This window comes from Octopus sinensis, linkage group LG1 (assembly GCF_006345805.1).
Source record: "Octopus sinensis linkage group LG1, ASM634580v1, whole genome shotgun sequence".
NCBI classification, from domain to species: Eukaryota; Metazoa; Mollusca; class Cephalopoda; order Octopoda; family Octopodidae; genus Octopus; species Octopus sinensis.
The window spans coordinates 35,151,726-35,173,225 of record NC_042997.1 but is presented as its reverse complement, the minus strand read 5'-3'; the positions used below and the strand labels follow the sequence as shown (position 1 = coordinate 35,173,225).

The 21,500-nt window shown below is 34.6% G+C and overlaps 1 protein-coding gene across 2 annotated transcripts in view; it reads left to right on the top strand.

Annotated features, from left to right (window-relative positions):
* LOC115218923 (neuronal acetylcholine receptor subunit alpha-10) overlaps window positions 1–21,500 on the top strand; it is a 1,131,344-nt gene that overhangs the window by 661,021 nt on the left and 448,823 nt on the right. For both annotated transcript variants that reach the window (XM_029788944.2, XM_036499212.1), the window contains one exon: window positions 14,475–14,519. In XM_029788944.2, the coding sequence (XP_029644804.1) occupies window positions 14,475–14,519 (45 nt within the window). The remainder of the gene's footprint in view (window positions 1–14,474; window positions 14,520–21,500) is intronic.

Sequence of the window (21,500 nt, the reverse complement as noted above, 5' to 3'; positions counted from 1 at the left end):
TAAAATCAATTATTTCGTATGCGTTGACTCCATATAATTTGTGTATATTATATTCTTATAATTGCAATTGGCAATGAGAAAGCAAGTACTATCACGATGTATCTTTTAGCTACATTCAAAGAATGCTTCAGTATGTTCACGCATCCTGCAAGTGTTCAGCAGCCAAGCATAAAAAGAAAGACTTCGCTGCTGGTGTAGAAGTGGGTATTCAGCCGGATTAATAAGGCAGAAAAATCATGGATGGAATCCCAGTAGTAAGAGATGAATTCGAATGGGGGTGGTATAGGAACTGTGGAATGTTCAAACAGCAAACTGTTACGTAAATGTAATGTTGTTCTTTTTGTTTGGGAGAAGCGGGGGTCATAGAACCAGAAATTATAGACATTGCATAGCATTGTTCAAGCATACAGAAGATAATTTCTAATTTCATATTAAACTATTGAAGGTATTTAGATATAATATCAGAATGATCGCTTCTATGCTTTACGTCAGTGAAACTCCAATTACTATAGCATGAATGAAAGACTGATTCTGCATATGTCAAAATTAATACCAAACCTATATTATTTCTACTGTATTGGCTTTGTCTTGAGTAATCTTACTTTTATAGATGGGAAATATTCATACTACTGCCAAGAGACTACAATCTCAGAAGGTCAGAGCTCATCCATATTTACGTGGTGTATAGGCAAGTGAAAAAGTACAGTAGCTACTTGGAACTGGTCGCATGACAGTTGCAAGCATAAACTTCATCTGCTATTGTAGCTGGGTCTTATTTCCAGCTTTATCAAATTAGCCAAATATTCATTCTTTTTTATAAATGAAAGGACTTGATGAAAATAGAGAAAAAATTCAATGCAGTTCTAGCATGTCCTATTGAAGCATAAGATATTTATACAAAATTAATTTTAAAGCGTTAAAATTGCTAAATAACGTTTCCTAATAAGAAATTAAAATCGCTAGCACATTTACTTTACTTTTACTTTACTTTTACTTTTACTTGTTTCAGTCATTTGACTGTGGCCATGCTGGAGCACCGCCTTTAGTCGAGCAAATCGACCCCGGGACTTATTCTTTGTAAGCCCAGTACTTATTCTATCGGTCCCTTTTTGCCGAACCGCTAAGTGACGGGGACGTAAACACACCAGCATCGGTTGTCAAGCAAACACACACACATACATATATATATATACATATATACGACGGGCTTCTTTCAGTGTCCGTCTACCAAATCCACTCACAAGGCATTGGTTGGCCCGGGGCTATAGCAGAAGGCACTTGCCCAAGATACCACGCAGTGGGACTGAACCCGGAACCATGTGGTTGGTTAGCAAGCTACTTACCACACAGCCACTCCTACGCCTAAATATTCTATATTTACTAGAATATTTTAGCAAATGTACATTTCAGCAGATATCCCAGGGGGAATGGAAGGTTTGATAAAAATTCAAGACAGCTTCTAAGAGTAGATGCCTGTTAATCAACTCAGGTAATATGGTAGTAATGTTAACAGTAGGCAGTGGTACAGTGTAATCAAAAATGTCAGTTCCTTGTAGTGGATCTCATACACATCGTAAGGTAAGCTGTTCGCGTGAGTCAGTAGGTCAGGCATCGTTCAGCGGGCTTTGAGCTTAGGCAATCTTCAATGCGAGAGTCACCATTGTCATGGTGACGGGTTGAGGCTACATAACCAACATGCGTGGGTTATAGGTTTGGTTTAACCAAGTTACGGTTTAAGTTAACCACGTAAGATTTTCTTAAGAAATTAGAACATAAATGTGATGTTTTCCCTGCGAATCCAATTCAATGCATATTTTGAAATTCTACAAAACAATTAAAAGTTATTAAAAAAAGCTTAGTATATATTTCTTTGCTACCCACAAGGGGCTAAACACAGAGGGGACAAACAAGGACAGACAAACGGATTAAGTCGATTACATTGACCCCAGTGCGTAACTGGTACTTAATTTATCGACCCCGAAAGGATGAAAGGCAAAGTCGACCTCTGCGGAATTTGAACTCAGAACGTAACGGCAGACGAAATACGGCAACGCATTTCGCCCGGCGTGCTAACGATTCTGCCAGCTCACCGCCTTACTAATTTTGAAAGAGGAAATCCACCTAATGGGGCAAGTTGAAGGAATCCGACGACTACACTTTGCTTGTTAGGGTGAATTTATTTCTGTATTTTTGCTATTATCATCTGTGTGGCTATATCTGTGTTAATGTATATGTTTGCATGTGTATGTGTGTGTATGTGTGCGTGTATGTGTGCACAAGTTTAATGCTGTGACGATACATGTGGCAGCCATCACAGAGTAACAACTCTGTGTTTCAGCAGATTCCTCCTAATAGGTATAATACACGTAATTTACTCATATATTTATCTGGTTGGCACAACTCTTAGCGAAAGTTTTTAGTGGTAGTTATTCCTTGGTTCTATAGAATATATCATCTATATTTGGATAAATGTGCTTTTATTATTTCTTGAGGAATAATACATTTTTCTATTAAATGTAATTATTTTTGGCAATATAGAGTCGAATTTCAAAATGTAACTCTTCATTCTCTCTTTCCCCCTCTTCCTCTCTCTTCCTGTTTTCCTAAAATATTTCGATGCCTTCTTTTTTTTTTAACAATAATAGATTTGAAGTATGACATTCAAATTTTTTTTTTTATGCATTAGAAATATTTCCAAGTAGGAAAAATAAATTTACAGTTTCTTTAACTGTAAATTTGTTTTTTTTTAACTGTGATGTAGAATATCCATACTTTCGGTTTGTTGTATACAAAGGAAATGTATTGTGATAAATAGGTTTACTGATAAAGGGAGTAACGAAACTAAAGACAATATTGTTGAAATGTTATCGCATAATCTACAGTCAACATATTTCATCATCAGTGCAAATTTCGAAAATAAAAGAAAACGATACGTTTTAAATGTAAAAATACAAAAACTTACACAATATTTCGAAGTCTGTCTGTTGTATATTGCTATAATTTAATTTTCATGTTGGTTATGCATTAACGAAATACTAGAATAATAGGACTAACTTCCATGCATGTCTACTTGGAATAATTTGGTATTATTTCATGGAGAACAAAGAAAGACTTCTTATGGCCCGCATATTGAGAGCATATGTATGTCTACGTATATGCATGTGGGTGTATATGGAGATGATTAACTTTGCGAAAAAAAAACATGGAGAGAAATCTAATGAACAAGGTACGATTATATAAGGCTTTTGTTATCTTAACAAAAGTATTTTATATTGATAACTAAGGTGCATCGTGGAATATTCTTGAGTAGTTGGGTCGTACACCAAAAACCTGTGAATGTGTTTAAGAATTTACTCCAGGCGCAAGAGTGGCTGTGTGGTAAGTAGCTTGCTTACCAACCACATGGTTCCAGGTTCAGTCCCACTGCGTGGTACCTTGGGCAAGTGTCTTCTTCTATAGCCTCGGGCCGACCAAAGCCTTGTGAGTGGATTCGGTAGACGGAAACTGAAAGAAGCCAGTCGTATATATGTATATATATATATATATATATATATATGTGTGTGTGTGTGTGTGTGTGTGTGTGTGTGTGTATGTGTGTGTTTGTGTGTCTGCGTTTTTCCCCCCAATATCGCTTAACAACCGATGCTGGTGTGTTTACGTCCCTGTAACTTAGCGTTTCGTCAAAAGAGACCGATAGAATAAGTACTAGGCTTCCAATGAATAAGTCCTAGGGTCGATTTGGTCGACTAAAAGGCGTTACTCCTGAAGGGCCACAGTCAAATGACTGAAACAAGTAAAAGAGAAAAGAGAAAGAGAAAAATAAGATATTGGGTCTGGACTCACCTAACGGAGAATAACTTGATAGTTCAGACCATAATATATTCTCAATATCCTTTGCTATACTTGTCACATGATCTTTCAAGAATGTGATACTTCCACTCACCTTATTTCTTGAACAGCAGGTGAAGACTTTAAACTGAATAGACATTGAAATGGGTTTTATACAGAAGTGATTTATGTAGACACTGCTGCTATTTATTGACACAAAAACGACACGCACACATTACTGAGTCTTGGGTTATGCTGCATCTCACCTTGTAATAAACATCAAGAAAACACCTGCTTTTTACCTTGTATTCCTTTAGATATTTTAGTCAGGGTTAGTTTTTATGTTTTTGGTGGAATAGAGTTGCAACGGATTTAGTCAATAAAATCATGCTAGTAAAGTCGACTTGATCGAGGAAAATCTAGCAGCGATGGCTCCTCCTCACCTACCTGGGTTTCACATAGTCTACATTTATTGCCGAATAAGAATTGAATAAGGCAAAACTAGGATTTGCTGAAAAATTTGATCTGAGTGGATAGCTGCCATGATATCCAAGACGGCGGTAATTCCAATTCAAGGAATAATGTTTCTAGTTTAAAACAAAGATGAAACGTCATAGAATGGTAGGCTGAAGGATTCTTTCAGCTGTGTGATTTACTGCATAGTGAGAATCTGCAAGTTTGCTGATGTTTTATCATTCTGGCATAGCACTTGGTTAACTACATCAGATATTTCCCAATTTTGATTTAGCAGATACCATCAGACTGATGTTTAAATCTAGTAAGACGGATAGTCATGCTTCGAAGATTAACATATTTTTTAAAAAGATCTGAATTTTCTTCGTGTCGAATACCCGTTACCGAATTGTTAAATTATAAAGACACTCATGCATATCTACATACGCATGAATATATACAAAACACACACACACACACATATATATGTATATTGTATATATACATGTAATAAAAAGTTAGGGCACAATAAGTACCTCTTTGCTTGAAATAGTAGCTAAAACCCTTCAAAACCACGCATCTCTCACTATATATAAACACGCACGGAAAATATAGCAAATATATATCTTCGAAACAGTCCTCTCTCTTCTAAGATACATATAGTAAAATACAAGTAAAATCTTAGATATTCTGATATCAATTGATTTCGCTTTCTGTGTTGAGCCAACACTTAAAAATCGTCAGCCAGAGTTACTATATAACCTGGCATTTTGTTTTAATGTATTTTGATTATTTGAATAATATTTGCTGGCCATTTTATCATTATTTTTATAGGAAATAACTTTTTAAATTTTCAAATATGTCTATATTTATATACATGTATCTATCAATCAATCTATATATATATATATGTGTGTGTGTGTGTGTGCGTGTGTGCGTGTGGAGGCGCAATGGCCCAGTGGTTAGGGCAGCGGACTCGCGGTCGTAGGATCGCGGTTTCGATTCCCAGATCGGGCATTGTGAGTGTTTATTGAGCGAAAACACCTAAAGCTCCACGAGTCTCCGGCATGGCGTGGTGGCGATCCCTGTTGTACTCTTTCGCCACAACTTTCTCTCACTCTTTCTTTTGTTGGCCTGCTCGCTTAGCCAGCTGGGTGGCGTCATTTGAAGGCTAAAACAATGCGTAGCGCATAGTGACCAGCGATGTGTAGCAACATCTGATAACCTGGTCGGTCACTGTGATCACGGTGATCACGGTAATATATATATATATATATATATATATATATATATATATATATCAGAAACACTGAAAGAAGAACGTAACAAACGACACTGAAAACACACGGACAGATGGATGATACAAGGACGGACAAGAAAACTAAAACGGAACATTTCTGGCTTTCTGTTTATCTGTCAGTTTCGGCCTGTTACACTTGAGACTGTTCAAACTTGGTAAGCCCAAAAAATCTAAGCTAAGGACGATAAATTTTTGGAAGAAAGCGGTCGAATATGTGCGACAAGGACAAAAAAACAAGAAAACTGAGAAAATGCTACATAATTACAAGTACAAGCAACAGGTTTTTCCACTAAAGGGACAAGTTCAGTTAAGCTGGAGTGTGAAGTGGAAGCCTTACGGCAACAAGTGTAGATGATAGTCAGGAGACAAGAACATGAGGTGTTCTGCGAGCGGAGATCAAGCGGAGAAAGAAAGTGAATGCCAAGAAATGTGATAGATAGATAGATAGATAGATAGACAGACAGACAGACAGATAGATAGATAGATAGATAGATAGATAGATAGATAGATAGATAGACAGATGCATAAATGAGTGCGTGTATGTATATAAATGTATACATATTCATATATGTATGTGTGCATATGTGCATGCGTGTGTATGTGTGTGTGAATGACAGGGCTTTGCACAGACTCTAGCCATCAAATCGCGCAGGATATTACGATTCAAGTTACGTTTCTTTTTCTTATTGGCACATGGGCTTAGAATTTCTGCTCATTCCTCTGATTTCAATTAATGTGTATTAATGAAAATTTGTGGTTGTAGTCGTCTTCTGACTGCTATTGTTAGCGTGCTGTTAACTAATAATTTTTTACCTTATGGTATTCTTTTACGCATGCTTACCAATTAATATTATCGTAAACAATAATATCGTTATAATATATATATATTATATATATATATATATATATATATATATATATATATATATGTATCTATCAATATATATATATATATATGTATACATATATGTATATATATGTATATATATATATAACGGGAAGCTTTATGAAAATAAACAAAAGACGAAGGCAGGTGGAAAACAAACGAACAATTGTATTAGTATGGCGCTCAGGAAATATAAATAAAACAAGTCTTTAACGTTTCGAGCCTACGCTCTTCAACAGAAAGATACACAGAGAGAGAAAAACACAGAAAGAAGGAGAGAAAAAAAAATGCGTGCAGTAGCTAACGAATCAACATGGCGATCTGATTTCGGCCAGAGGTCAAAGATCAAACATGAGACGCGAGAGCGAAAGAAGGGGAGATAATAGGGTTGATAAATGGGTTGAGGGACCAGCTAAAAGTGCGTGGGAGGGGTCTGGATGTGTGTATGTATAGGGTTGGTTGTATGTATTTATGTATAAGGGTGTGTGTGTGTGTGTGTGTGTGTATGAGAGAGTACTAGTGCGTAAGATTGGTCTGGACGTGCGTATGTATGGGGTTGGTGTATGTTTAGTATGTATTAGTAGGTATTAGTACGTATTGGTATGTATAGGTGTGTGTTTGTGTGTGAGAGAGTATAAGTGCGTATGCGGGGTCTGGACGTGTGTATGTATAGGGTTGGTGTAAGTATTAGTATGTACTAGTATGTATTAGTACGTATTAGTATGTATTAGTTGGTGTGTGTATTAGTATGGCACATCATATGTGATGTGATGTGTAAAGTCATGTGGTGTAGTGAGGAGAAGAGGGGGAGGGGGAGAAGAGGGGGGGAGAAAGGGGAGGGGAAGAAGAGGGGGGAGGAGAAGGGGGGAGGGGGAGGAGAGGATGGGGGAGAAGAAGGGGATGAGGGGGATGAAGGAGGAAAGAGGGAGAGGGGGAGAGAGAAGGGGAGAGAGGGAGTGAGGGAGAGAAGAGAAGGAGGAAAAAGAGGGAGAGGGGGAGAGAGAAGGGGAGAGAGGGAGTGAAGAGAGCAGAGGAATGGGAAGAGGGAGGGAAAGAGGGAAGAAGGGAAGGGGAGTAGGGGTGAAAGGATAAGGACTGAAGAAGTAGGGGTCGGGGGGAGAAAGGATAGGTGAGAGGGGGTGAGGTTAGATGAGGAGGGGGGGGGGGGGAGATTGAGACCAAATGGCGTATAAGAGCGAAGAGAGAAGATTAATTCCTGTTCACGGCGCAAACGGGAATCCGGATGGCCTCTGTGTAAGGACAACCGAACACAGATAGGTGTTGCAAGGAGTGACCGGTGGAGCGGAAATGGCGTGAGACCGGTGTGTCGTTCGCAAGGTGGATGTCACGAAGGTGTTCCGCGAACCGGTCAGCCAAGCGGCGTCCCGTTTGTCCGATGTACAAGGAATTGCAGAGAGAGCAAGAGATGCAATATATATATATAATATATATATATATCTATATATATAATAATATATATATATATATATTATATATATATATATATATATATATATATATATAAGTGTATTTTTCCCTTGAAACATGTGTCAGAAGTAAAAGTATTTGAATTATACCTGCGTTAAACTCCATTTATATAGATAGATAGATAGATAGATAGATAGATAGATAGATATGTATGTGTGGTATATATATATATATATATATATATATATATATATATATATATAAGGCACATTTCCCAATAGATAGAACAGCGTTGGTTCGTTGAGAATGTAATAGAATTTCTGATGTCTGCCTCTGATCGTCAGCTATGTGATTTGAGTCATCCTGCATATGTCTTCCATCTCCGAAACACTATTTACCTCATTCGACTGAACTGAAATATCGTCCATGGATTTTGTTTTAGTCGACGATGTAACGTACATAAAGAAAGGTTCTGTCACACTTCCAATAATTTATGGCTCACTTTAAGATAAGTTGTAAAGTAAATTGCTTCATGTATATGGCTACACGCTCTACGCTTTGTTCCCTCAGTACTATTCTGCTTTCTGAATCGTTTGATGTATATCATAATATATTTCGCATCATATCCTTTGTCTTTTCACAGTACCGTCCGTTTCTTTTAAGAAATTATCAATTATCTTATTGCACTGTGCTTCAATGATTCTCAGATAGTTCTGTTAACTGCAACTTATTTCTGGCTACGTAAAATATAGCAATTATGTCTGACTTTCAACAGTAATATATTTTAAATATCATATTCAAAGCCATTTTCTCGAAATCGTATTTTGCAATATATAAATTAAAAAAAAACAGGAAAAAGGAAAAATTCATCATCATGACCCAACTATAATTTTTGCCCTCTACTTTGATAATTGTTACGTATAAAATTCGCGGTTTGTGGTTATTGTTTCTAACTTAATTGAAAGTGTTTGTGAATATTTATAGATAATTAAAGGAATTCTATTAACGCGCATAAACAATGATCTAAATTTTATTCAAATTTAATTCCCTCTGACATTCTTTATGTATGGGTATATGTGTGCATGTGTTTGTGTTTGTATGTTTTTGTCTTTGCGTGTATGTACGTCTGCGTATTCAGTCATTTAAATGCTAATATACATGCCTGCATGTATACATATACTTACATATATATATATTATATATATATATATATAATATATATATATATAATATATATATATATATATATATACATGTGTGTGTTTGTGTGTGTGGTGCGTACGTTTTTATGTGCTTGTACGCCTCTATGTATGTATATATGTGTGTACGTATGTATGCATGTATGTATGTATACAGGTGTATGTATGTATGATGTATGTATGTATGTATGTATGTATGTATGTGTATGTATGTATGTATGCATGTATGTATGTATGTGCATTTGATTAATATATTCAGATTAAAAAGGAGGAGATAATGAGTGGAACCGACGGCGATATGCGTGAAGGTAATAGCCTATGCTATTTATAAATTTCGAGAACAATAATTGTTGTAGTCAACGATCCATAAATAATCAGAAATTATGCTGTGTGGAAATCATCTTGTTTCCTCTAATTTCCTTTTTATACACTTATATTGATTATAAAAATTCGATATTTTTATCGATACTTTTAAAACATATCAGTACCTTACTGTCTCATTCATAGCTTTATCCGATTCAGACCATCATAGCAAATCTCTTGTCTACAAAGGAATTTTTAGAAAAATATTGTTACATGAACTCAAATGTGATAATTAAAATTCATAAGTTCAAATTGTATTTGTAAAAGAATTATATATTATTCACTCTTTCGCTAATAAATATGAATTTTATTTAGGCTGAATTTATAAGAGTTTTCCAATTTTCACCTAATCTATATTTTGAACTGTCTTCATTGACACAATGGTTCTTCAAGTTTCTATTCTCATTTTACATCAAAAAGCAAATAAATGCTTTGAATTAATAGCTTTTAGGCAGCGGCGTCTTGGAATGGTCTCAAATGTAGATCTGTTAGACAGAAAATTTAAATGTGTCGTAAACATAGATTCCTTGGTAAGTAAACCAAAACCAATTTTGTAGCCTACAAACAACAAACTTGTATATCTACGGTTCAGTTTTATAAGAAAACTATAGATCACCCTGTTCAAAAGTTGAGAAACGTTGTTCGGATTCTCAACAGCTTATTTTGGTTTCTATAATATGAGCGTGTAAAATATTTCCTTTTGGTAATGATTACTGTTATTACTATTACTATTATTATTACTCACAGTCATTTCCATCATTTCGCCAGCCAGCCAAAAATGAGGCTTTGGAACTATATCTAAACATGGCTGACTCCTGATCATCAAGTTTCACGATTGAAGCAAATAATGAAAGATACCATACCCTCGTTCTTAGAAGAGTAATGCCTAATTACGGCCAATCATTTCCAATCTTCTGTATTCACCAATCTCGCCAGTTCGATAATCAGAATTACTACACACCGTTCAGTAAACTTCAAAAATTGCTTTCTATTTTCTGGACTCTTCGAGTGTACTTCAACGCAGTACAGTGGTACGATATATCAAACAAGGCTAGATGTTTCCATGCTTTAACATTTACATTTGTTAGCGCAGAAAAATCCTTATTTCTAAAAATTGTTAATGGAAGAGAGAGAAACAATTATCCGTAAATGTTTTAAGATACTTGTTCCGCATAAACTTTACTTTAAAGATTAGCACTAAAATCAATACACCTTCCATTTTGAGAGGGAATATCGAGATACAATACCTTTGACGCCTACCTAATGAATCTTTCATGGAAGTGACTGTTTGCTATACTTCGTCTATAATTTTTGCCCCCTCTCGTGTATTCCTGATTTAATTGATTCGTTGAAGCATGTAGCACAAGACAATTCCTGCTCTGACATATATTACCATGTGCTACACACATAGTAGTATATTCCATTTCAACGTTTCGTGTCACGAAGAGATGAAAAATCTAAGAGAAATAAAAAAAAAAAGAAACGGCAAAAGCTTGCGGTGCAAGCCGTTACCCGTATGGCACTTACAGGTACATTTCCGAAGGCATCGTAATAAGTTCCAGTCATAACCACCAGTGTCACGCAATCTTTTTGTGACAATGAATAGTAGACATAAAGAAATACCGGGCAGAAGTGACAGTTATTCTACGCAGTTGGAAAGGAACGAATTGAAAGGGAATTCGCACAATAAATTCACTTTCAAAATGGTGAAGATATAACTATTACCTCCTATGTGAAAATTACTTTACACTTCTTTCTTTAAAATACAATGAACCGCCAAACGAAATGAAGGCAGGGGGAAAATGTGGCTGTGAGCTCCGATTTGTTGTTGTTGTTATCTTCTTTCAATTTTGTTTCCATTTCTTGCCAAGTGTCTTCCTGACACCTGGAACAAAGAAACTCACTGCATACGTTGGTAGGCTATTAAAATAAACACACCAAATTGTTCCTTTACAAAGTCATGTGAAAGAGAAAAAGAGGAAGAAAGACAGAGAGAAAAAGGGAAAAAATAAAAAATTAAAATGTAAACAAAGAAAGTAAAGAGAAAAAGGAAAAAAAAATCATAGCAACAATTCTCTTCTCAGTACATGTGACACACCAGTTAAGACAATTACATGTGACTTTATTATTGTCATTATTATTATTATTACTTTTATTATTATTATTATTATTATTATTATTATTATTATTATTATTATTATTATTATTATTATTATTATTATTATTATCATCGTTATTATTATTCAGTAGTTTTATTTTTATAGCGTACTTTCACTTCACTACCGAGCGCAGCTCTGTGTGCCTTGGGTATGTGCTGTGATTTGTTGTGATGCTCTGACGGTTATTGTATGGAAAGTGTTCTGCGTAGGATGTGTGCAGTGCCTAGTAGTGCAATTTTCTGTATGTTATATGTGTTTGAAAGTCCTGGTGTTTTTGTTATGTATTTGTCTGAATATTTTTTATCATGCCTAATGCACCTACTATAATAGGAATTATTACTATTATTATTATTATTATTATTATTATTATTATTATTATTATCATCATCATCATCATCATCATCATCATCATCATCATCATCATCATCATCATCATCATTATTATTATTATTATTATTATTATTATCATTAACATTATGGAGGTGAGCTACCGCATTTGTTAGCACGCATGAAAATTGTTTAGCGTTATTTCGTTTGTCTTAACTTTCTGAGTTCAAATTCCGCACGATAAATAAATACCCGTTGCGCAATGAGGTCGATGTAACCGACAAGCCCCCTTCTCTATAGAATGGACTACTTTTATTATTGTCGTTATTGATAGGTGTTAGCATATGGATGGCATTGATTTTTGGAGCTTTTATCCAATTTATTTCTATTCCAAATAATAGAAAAGCAACACTGAAAAAGTAGAATGTGTATAAAAAGTAGAATGTGTAACAAATAACACACTTGAAATTAATTTTTGACTTAATTATTCAGCTACACACTTTCCATTTCATTTTTATGTACCCCCCAATAGCTAGAGGAAAATTTAATTTTATATATAACTTCTTTTGTGAGCTAACTAATTATGCTGTCAATAAATGCTATAACCCAACAACTTTCCTTTGGCATTCATCAAGAATTCACAGTTACGGAATATTTGCAAAGAGCCTTTAACATTCTGTAGGTGGTGTCAATTGCTATAAGTATTCAACAAAAGGATTAATTATTCAACAAAATTGAATTAATTGATTTTATTTATTCATGTTCTATTAAAATACCATCAAACCTCGAGCATTAGCACAGTTGATTCAGAGAGTCAGGTTTAGCGCAATTTAATATTTCAATTAAATATGTTCCTATTATATATATAAATATATATATATATATATATATATATATATATATATATATATATATATATATATATATATATAATATATATATATATATATATATATTATATATATATATATACATACATACATACATTATAATACAATCTTCTTCGATATATTCTATTGATATAACTATGAGATATTTGCAATTTACATTACCATACTAACAATATATTTTAACATTTTAGGTATGCTTGTAAGTGTACAAGTGCGTTTGAATTTGCATATATGCATTTATGCCTGTACATATGTGTGTGTATGCATATATACATATTTACATACACATTTGTACGTATATATATGTGTGTGCATATATATATATATATATATATATATACACAATCATATATTTGTATATGTTTATATATACATGTATATACGTACATATATTTACGTATATACAAGGAACATTTTTATTTAAATTTCATACTCGTTTCTTTACATACACGACTAGGTTCAATCATCGTCTTTTGCATTTTAGATTTTTAAATTTTCCGTAATAGCTGTTTCACAATTTGGCTGGAACAGTAACGTTCCGAAATCAATATTCGATGTTTTTTACGCCTTCAAAGAAATAATTTTAAAAATTCTGAACTGAATGTATCTGCCGTGTGTGTTATTTCTCACATTGGGTTTTGACCATCAGTGTGATGCATCAGCAGTCACGTTTTTGTTTCGTTTTTGCCGATATTTTTATGCAAGTCTACGTATAAGAGGGAGCACGACCTTCAAAGTTTAAGTTGATCTTTTAACTTTATTTTTATTTCATACCTGGAGCTTATTCCATCGTCACTTTTGAAGAACTTCTTAATTTACGCAGACGTAAACAAACATGGACTGTCAACCGGTGAGGCGGAAACACACTCACACGCACTCATATATGTATAAATATATATATATATACAAGCTGATGAACCCGGGAATAGAAATAGAAATATAACTTATCATCCGAAATTTCATGAGTAGAAGAGAACAATTATCAAAACCTACTTAAACCTACACTCCATGCAAATGAAACATGCAAATAATTTGACCTACAAATAATTTGACCTTAAATTCCTGCATAAAATACCATTGATCCAAAGTGCAACCATAGATAAAAACACAAAATACGTGTTAGTGAAGTGTGACAGAGAGAGCCAGCAAAATTTTCACCGATAATGAGAAACGGAGTTTGTATGCGACGAATTTTAGACTCAACTTCAAACTAAGCAACGCCGAGACGACGTCGATCGACAAGATAATTTTCAGCAATAGAAATATAAACAGAGCACAGCAGCAACGTAACCTACCATCTAAAATTTGGTGAGAAAAAGAAAACAAATTAAAAATGTATTTACAATATTACTCTACATGCAAACAAAGCGAACAAATAATTTTATCTGGTCCTTAAACTTCTCTATACCATACCATTAGTCTAAACTAGCAATGTTGTTGTTCTTGTTTTCGTTATATTACTTCGGTTTCTATTAATATTTCTGCTCCTATTATTATTCCGAGATTTCAGTTACTTTTATTTTCTTTATTCGTCAATTCAAACTGCATATAATTCCCTAAAATATTGATCTTACCTTTATAATATTTACTTTTGCCGTATAATCAAAATTTTATAAATATTTCGTCTTTTCTTTACTTCAGGATGAAAAGGATCAGATTATAACAACTAACTGCTGGATTAATCAAGTAAGTCTGTCATCGTTTATTTCTATTTATTTATTTATTTATTTATTTATTTCGTTTTGTTTTTCTGAGAACCTTTATTATCCATTTATTCTTACTGATGCGCACAGAAATCGATAACAATATGCACTATTGATCCGTTTCGAAAATCAAGCAACTTTCGCTTTGCATGCAACGTGGGATCAATGAAATGCAACACATTTTTCTAAACACACATCTCTTTGTGCCCTTCGTATTCCTAAGTCTAAGAAAACTACAGATAGTAACATGCTGAGCGACATATATTTAAATAAATGCACTGCTTCTATAAAACGTGGAAGAACGGATTGATTCTAATTCTTCTCTATAATAAAAGTAGATCACAAAATAAGAGCGATTTATTAAATACTTCTGTAACGTCATTACTTTCTTAATTCGCAGTCGGTATTGCAAGAAAATGTCTTGCATTTTATAAATATTGGCTTATATTATAAAAGCTTATTAGTCCCAGACGTTCAATTCACTATCGGAATATGTGTAGATAAAGATGAAATATCTTAAAAGAACAATGATAAAAGAGACTTTAGCACATACATCTAATGTGAAACTACTATGCACATGATGTTGTATAAAACTGATCTTTTTATATTCCTATATTTATCTAGTAGTATGAGAAATTCTGTTTCGTATTTTATTTATACGATGCACATTTTAGATATGTATGATTAAACAATAATCTATTAAATGAATAATATTAAGATGTTCTTGTAGAAATTAGTTGCAAAATAATCTTTTGCATGGTAGACGTGTGAATTATATATCAGACATATCTAAAACAAAAACGTACCAATATGATTCCATCATATGTGTATAAAATATTCTTAACCAGAGGGCTACAGCAATGATAGTTCATATTGTATAATAGAAATAATGTTGATTTAAAGGTTTAGCATAAGTCCAGCAATTTCGAGGAAAGGGCAAGTTGATTACATCGACCCCTCTGCTCATCGTGTACTTATTTCGTCTACCCCGAAAGGATGAAAGGCAAAGACGAACTCAGAGAAATCTGAACTCAAAACGAGAAGATGGGTGAAATACTGTAGGGGTAAGATAAATAAACTCAAAAGGAAGGCGGGCTAGCAGAATCGTTAGCAAGCCATGCAAAATGCTTAGAGTCATTTGATCTGTCTATACGTTCTGTGTTCTAATTCCGCACACTTCAAATTTTCCTTTCATCCTTTTGGGGTCAAAACATAAGTATCAGTTATACACTAAGGTCGATGTAATCGACTAAGCCCCTCCACCAAATTTGCTGTACTTGAGTCAAAGTTTGAAACTAATATAATAGACTCAAAGTATGTTGTATTTTACGTGAGCTATGTCATATGAGTTGTCACTTCGATGCGGGTACTTCATTCTATTTAATTGAATCAGCTTTAGCTGAGAATTGAGTACACAGTAACTGTCGGTAAGCAATGTCCGTTATTTCCATTCACGCGGGGGTGGGAGAACGTCCTGGATGCTTGAAAACCTATGTATGTTATAAATATCTGTTTACTCAGATCGGTTACAATTTCAGTTTTGTGAAGTATCATGTTTAGACATTATAGTACTTAGAAGAAGATAATCTACATGACTTCATAATTCTACTCTCGGTGGTTTGGTCAACTCCATGTAGTAAAAGTCATTAATGCCCGAGCAAAGTGAGATACAAACCAGTACCACGTGACTTTGAAGCGAAGTGTTTGATCACAAGGCTTGGCTTATATTGGTGCATTGTTTGTATATTTACAACCCTACTGTTGCTGCTACTGCTGTTACTACTGCTGCTGTTGCCGCGGCAGTTGCTGCTGCTGTTGCCACGGCAATTGCTGCTGCTGTTGCTGCTTCCACTTCAAATAAATCGTACGATGCTTTCCAGCTATGACAACGTGTTCGACCATACAATTCTGTTATCATTACTAAACTTCTCGTGCAATGTTATAACGGAATGGCTTCTACTTCCAAACGTAGAACGTTATACACACCTGGGTAAACACACCTGCCGCACGCTAAATTTTCTTTTGAAACCACTCATCCTCAGATATTTCCCATAATTTCCTTATTTGGGAGATTTATGATAAATGAATTTCTTGTTCTTATGCCCCCTGCAAAACACTGTTAAAAGATATTCAAGTTGAAACATCAATTGTATAGGGGCGTTCCTCAGTTACGGGAATCGCTGTTGCTCTGTGTTTCTTTTTTCATCTAAATATTACACTCTACTGCAAGCCAACGCGGCACATCAGTTATCTCCATTTTTACTTCATGGAGACTATACATATATTATTCATGGAAATTTACGACATAACCTTTTGCCATTATATAAAATATGCAGATATAAGTCACTACAAACACCATTTCCTTATCCTTAAAAATTATGTTAAGATCTTTGGGGGAAACACATACAGATTAGTATAACTTTAAAATCTACATTCTCTGTAGCTTTTGTGGCTATTATAGCACCTCTATTAAATCCGATCGTTCTATCCATTATTGATTTTCCGGTAATATACATTGTATTTAACTCCACCATTCTGTACTAAATATTAATGAGTTCCATCCACCCGAATATGCATTTCCCTGCGTCTAAATTTTAGTTGCTGTTTTTATTCATTAAAGGTATTCACTTCATCAAGTTTTCCTTTCCTTTCGATTTCTGTCTCTAAACTACTGGTATTAATACCACTTTTTACAAAGCTAATAATTTACAGTTTACTCCTTTCATATCAAACATAAATTCAGTAATCTCGTAAAATTATACTCGTTATTTTAAAATCTATTTTAATATCTAATTACACTTCTACTTAAAAATGGAAAATGAGTAGTCTTTTCTTAGCACATTAAAAATTTATTAGATCTTCTTCCGAAATTCAGCTAAAATGAAAACACTGCCTTTTAATCAATTTTTGTGGTGATTACTGATAATAACATATTTATGAAATGTCAAGCATACGTTGTAACTGAATATTATTCAGCACTGTGAAACTAAATACAATATGCTGCCTTGAGTAGAATATGAGATATCAATTAATATATAAGCATTTACACAAGATAAATCAATTACATTTAATATCTAAGAAAATTACACATGGTAATTTTATCAATTTATATTATATAATTGACTAATTGTATTCAAAACAGCACATGCATACGGTGGGGCATTCTTACTGTATGGCTGCTTTCCAAGTAAAAATTAATATCCCCAAACGTTCTGATAAAGCGCTGATCTGCTTCGGTGGTTGATGGATGTTTAATAATTTACTATGCAGAATTGGAAAACAGTGAATTCGAGAACATAAAGGAGATAAACGGGTTGCTTACCGATGTAGAAATCTATGCAGATTGTTTGATCTATACCAAGGAGAAATCCAAATATTTCTTAGCTGCATAAAGTTAAATAATATTATATATATGCTTCTTTTGAACAAGGTTTTGTTTATGTTAATAGCATAGAGCAATATGTTCAGATAACTGATACTATCTATGGTCTCTAGCATCAAACTATCGTTTTTTTATTTATTTTTCTTATCATGTTTTAAACCACACAAATTATATCCATCCATGTAACTACTATACAAATACGCATTAGTGACCCTTCACATTGCAGTTGAACACAAGATTCGGTACTTATCTCTTATTTGTGTTATTGATTTTCTAAGCTCATCGAATTCTGTTTTGGATTCCACACCCAACTTCAATCGTTTCTTGTCTTTAGGAGCGGGAAACTTTCCACCTTGCTATTATATATACATAATTTTATCAGCTTTTGTTTCATATTTGAAAAGCTAAATAACTTTTCATGTGTGACATAACTGGATATTTGTTAATAAAAGTAAACCATAAACTTCATTAAAAATCTAAAGAATTCAGCATATACACAAGATGTCTATCATAAACTTCATCGTTTATAATTTGTGGAACACATCAAGTGTTTGCCCTCTTGGAACAAGAATTGGGTGCATTTTGAAAGATGTTCAAAGCAAGTTTGAATTTCACAACGATATACATGGTTAACAAAATTTAACAAAATTTTCAAAGGTTAAGAATAAGGCTCACTGCAAAACATTCCTTGCCAGCAGTGCTTACAAGTATTCCCCAGTATTTACTACAAATTTAAAGAAAATTATCCGCATTACGAAGATACTGTGTTGAGTCAAAAGTTTGCAATATTCGTCAAGTATCCTAACATTCAAAGTAGAGGCCATCGTCTTGCACCGTCTGAAGCCGCCTTTCTGCCAGTTCTTCGATCCGACGCTGATACCAGTTCTTGTACTTTGAAACGAAGAACTACACTGAAATTCCACCTCCTCTTGGTTGGGAAAGCATTACAAGTGCAAGAGAAACTCGCTTCCTGTTAACCTATATCGGGTACTTTCGCTGCACAATTGCATACATCCGCTCCAGCTCTTCTGAGTACGGGTTGCCATCGATGATTCGAAAGTCCGCAACGAACTTCAAGTGAACTGTCCCCTCATAATCCTACAAGATGAAGAGCATCACCTTGTGCTCAAAAAGGTTATTCTGATGAAATGTTCCGAAAGCTGACCCTTCCTTAAACATTGCTTACGTATGCACATTAGGATTGCGAGAAAATACATCCATCGGATTACTACTCGTCCCGATCGATGGCTCACTTCCTGCGTCCGTAAGGTTTCATCACCAAGAGGAGGTGGACAATTCGGTGAAGGTGTTCTTCGCCTCAGAGGACAAGAACTGTTTTCAGTGTGCGATTAAAGAACTGGAGGAAAGGTGACTTTAGACGATGCAACATGATAGTCTCTACTCTGAACGCAAGGCTGCTTTTGTGATAACATGAAGATTAATGCAAATAGACAGAAGAGGCCATGCATATTGGTTAATATGGAACAAGGGTTTTGGATGCATGAAGGTAGATGAGAAATAGAATAATAAGTGGAATATGACTGCATGAGTGGTGATGGCACGAGCCCAGCAAGCACCGAGGAATATATGCCATTATAGTAGTGATAGAAATGACCGGAGATAGATTTATGGTATCTGAAATGTCACTTTTAGTGACTGCCTCGCTTACTCTAGAGAGGCAAGAGGTGATAGCATCAGGCTTATAGCTAACTAAGTCAAAGGGGGTTTCCTTTGCTTGGAACAGGACACACTGAAGGGGTTTTTCAAAATTCCAGGTACATACTCGTAAATAACGAAAGATTAAATTGTTAGGTGAAGATGGAAACAAGTTCTAGCTTAAAAAATACACGAAATACGCAATGTTAACAAACCGTTTGCGATTATTTATTCGAAATGTTTAGAAATGCTGATATTTTCTGGTATGAAAATGTGTATCTTCAAAGGTATATTTCTACACCACACCAGCTGGATTTATAACCGCATTTTTAACTGGTATAATTTTAATCCAGTAATACCAGACTGAATACTAGTTTTCCTACAAACATCATTATTATTATTAATGCTCTTATTAGTTGTCGATTACGAAGTACATCAAAGTATTCCAATTTTAAAACAATAATTGAGTATATCTCGAAAACTATTCAACAGGTATTCATGTTTAACAACTCTGTGTATGTTATCAGTATGTACAAATCCTACTGCTTCTACTATTTACTGGATCTTTACTGAAGTATATCACTCCACCTTTACCAATTATAAAAATATCGTATTTTCAATAAAAAGTTATATCAGTACACTTTTAAGGCACCACATTAAATTCATTTAGTATCGCTATGAAAATAAATAAGTATACAGTTGTCATTTTTCAACAGAAAATTAATGATAGAGTTATTATGTGCTGCCTGGTCGCTAGTAATTTTATATTCATATTTTCAACGTTATGTGGAAATGTCTACCATAGGTCTTTTGTCTTTGAATCACTTGAAATGTGGTTGCTATGGATATAGAAAGCAAATATATTCACAGATACGACTGTGTTGGGACCTACATACACTGAAAGCAAATAAAATTATTTAGTGAGAGAGCTGTGAATGCCATCAAAGAGACACAGGGGTAAGACATTCGAACCAGTGTACCAATCATGAATGCCCGTCTGATAAGGGAACACCACAAGCATATGTGCACGACATGGTGATCACATATCAATATAAACAGCGCATGACATTCCAGGAGGGGCCCAGTTAGAATCCCTCAAGGAGATCATTCCAAGCACGAATATCAGTGAGGTCACACTGTCACCTGAAAGATTCCTTTCTCGATTTTCACTTCTAATTGTACTTGCTTCCCTGCTGTCAATTCCGCTCTCCACAATGTCATGTCCTTCTATATAAGGTTTCCCATATTCTCTGGTACTCCATACATATCCATTGTTCTTATTATCCAGGAGTGTTGTAGCATATCTATGTTTTGCGATAGTCAACCCAGGCCATGCTCAGGTTCCTATGTCTTCTCTTACAGATCCTGATAATTAGATTATCAATTAACAGCTGATCCTTCGTTCTCCGCTTCCCTTTTTAGCACCCTTTCTGTTCAATGGTTAGCATCTCCAAGTATCTGTACAGCTCAGCAGCCAAAGCTCCTGACATTAGTTATAACATTAGCGGAAGACATGTTATTGGTCTAATGTTGGATGCAAAATTTCCATTTTCAGGATCCTTGGGGCATTACAATGTATTTCCCTTTGTCATCCAGCTGGGTACTGCACCTTCCTGCAAGCACTCATCTAGCTGTTGTGCTATCCTTTCATGGGGCCCTGCCAGATTCTTCATCCAATAACCTTAGACCCCATCCGGTCCTTGGCTCTTCCAATTTGGAAATTTTCTTAAATACTCTGTTATCATTTCTGTAGTTATCTCAATGTCTGCTTGGACTTCTATACTTCTGATTCTATCTTGAATTTCCTGCAGCCACTCGTGTATTTACCCGTATAGTTCCTAAAACAGTTTCTTTTGATTTGTTTCAAACAATTATTTTGCCAGAACTGTTATTATGATCCAATCCCATTAATATATGTTCTGTGAT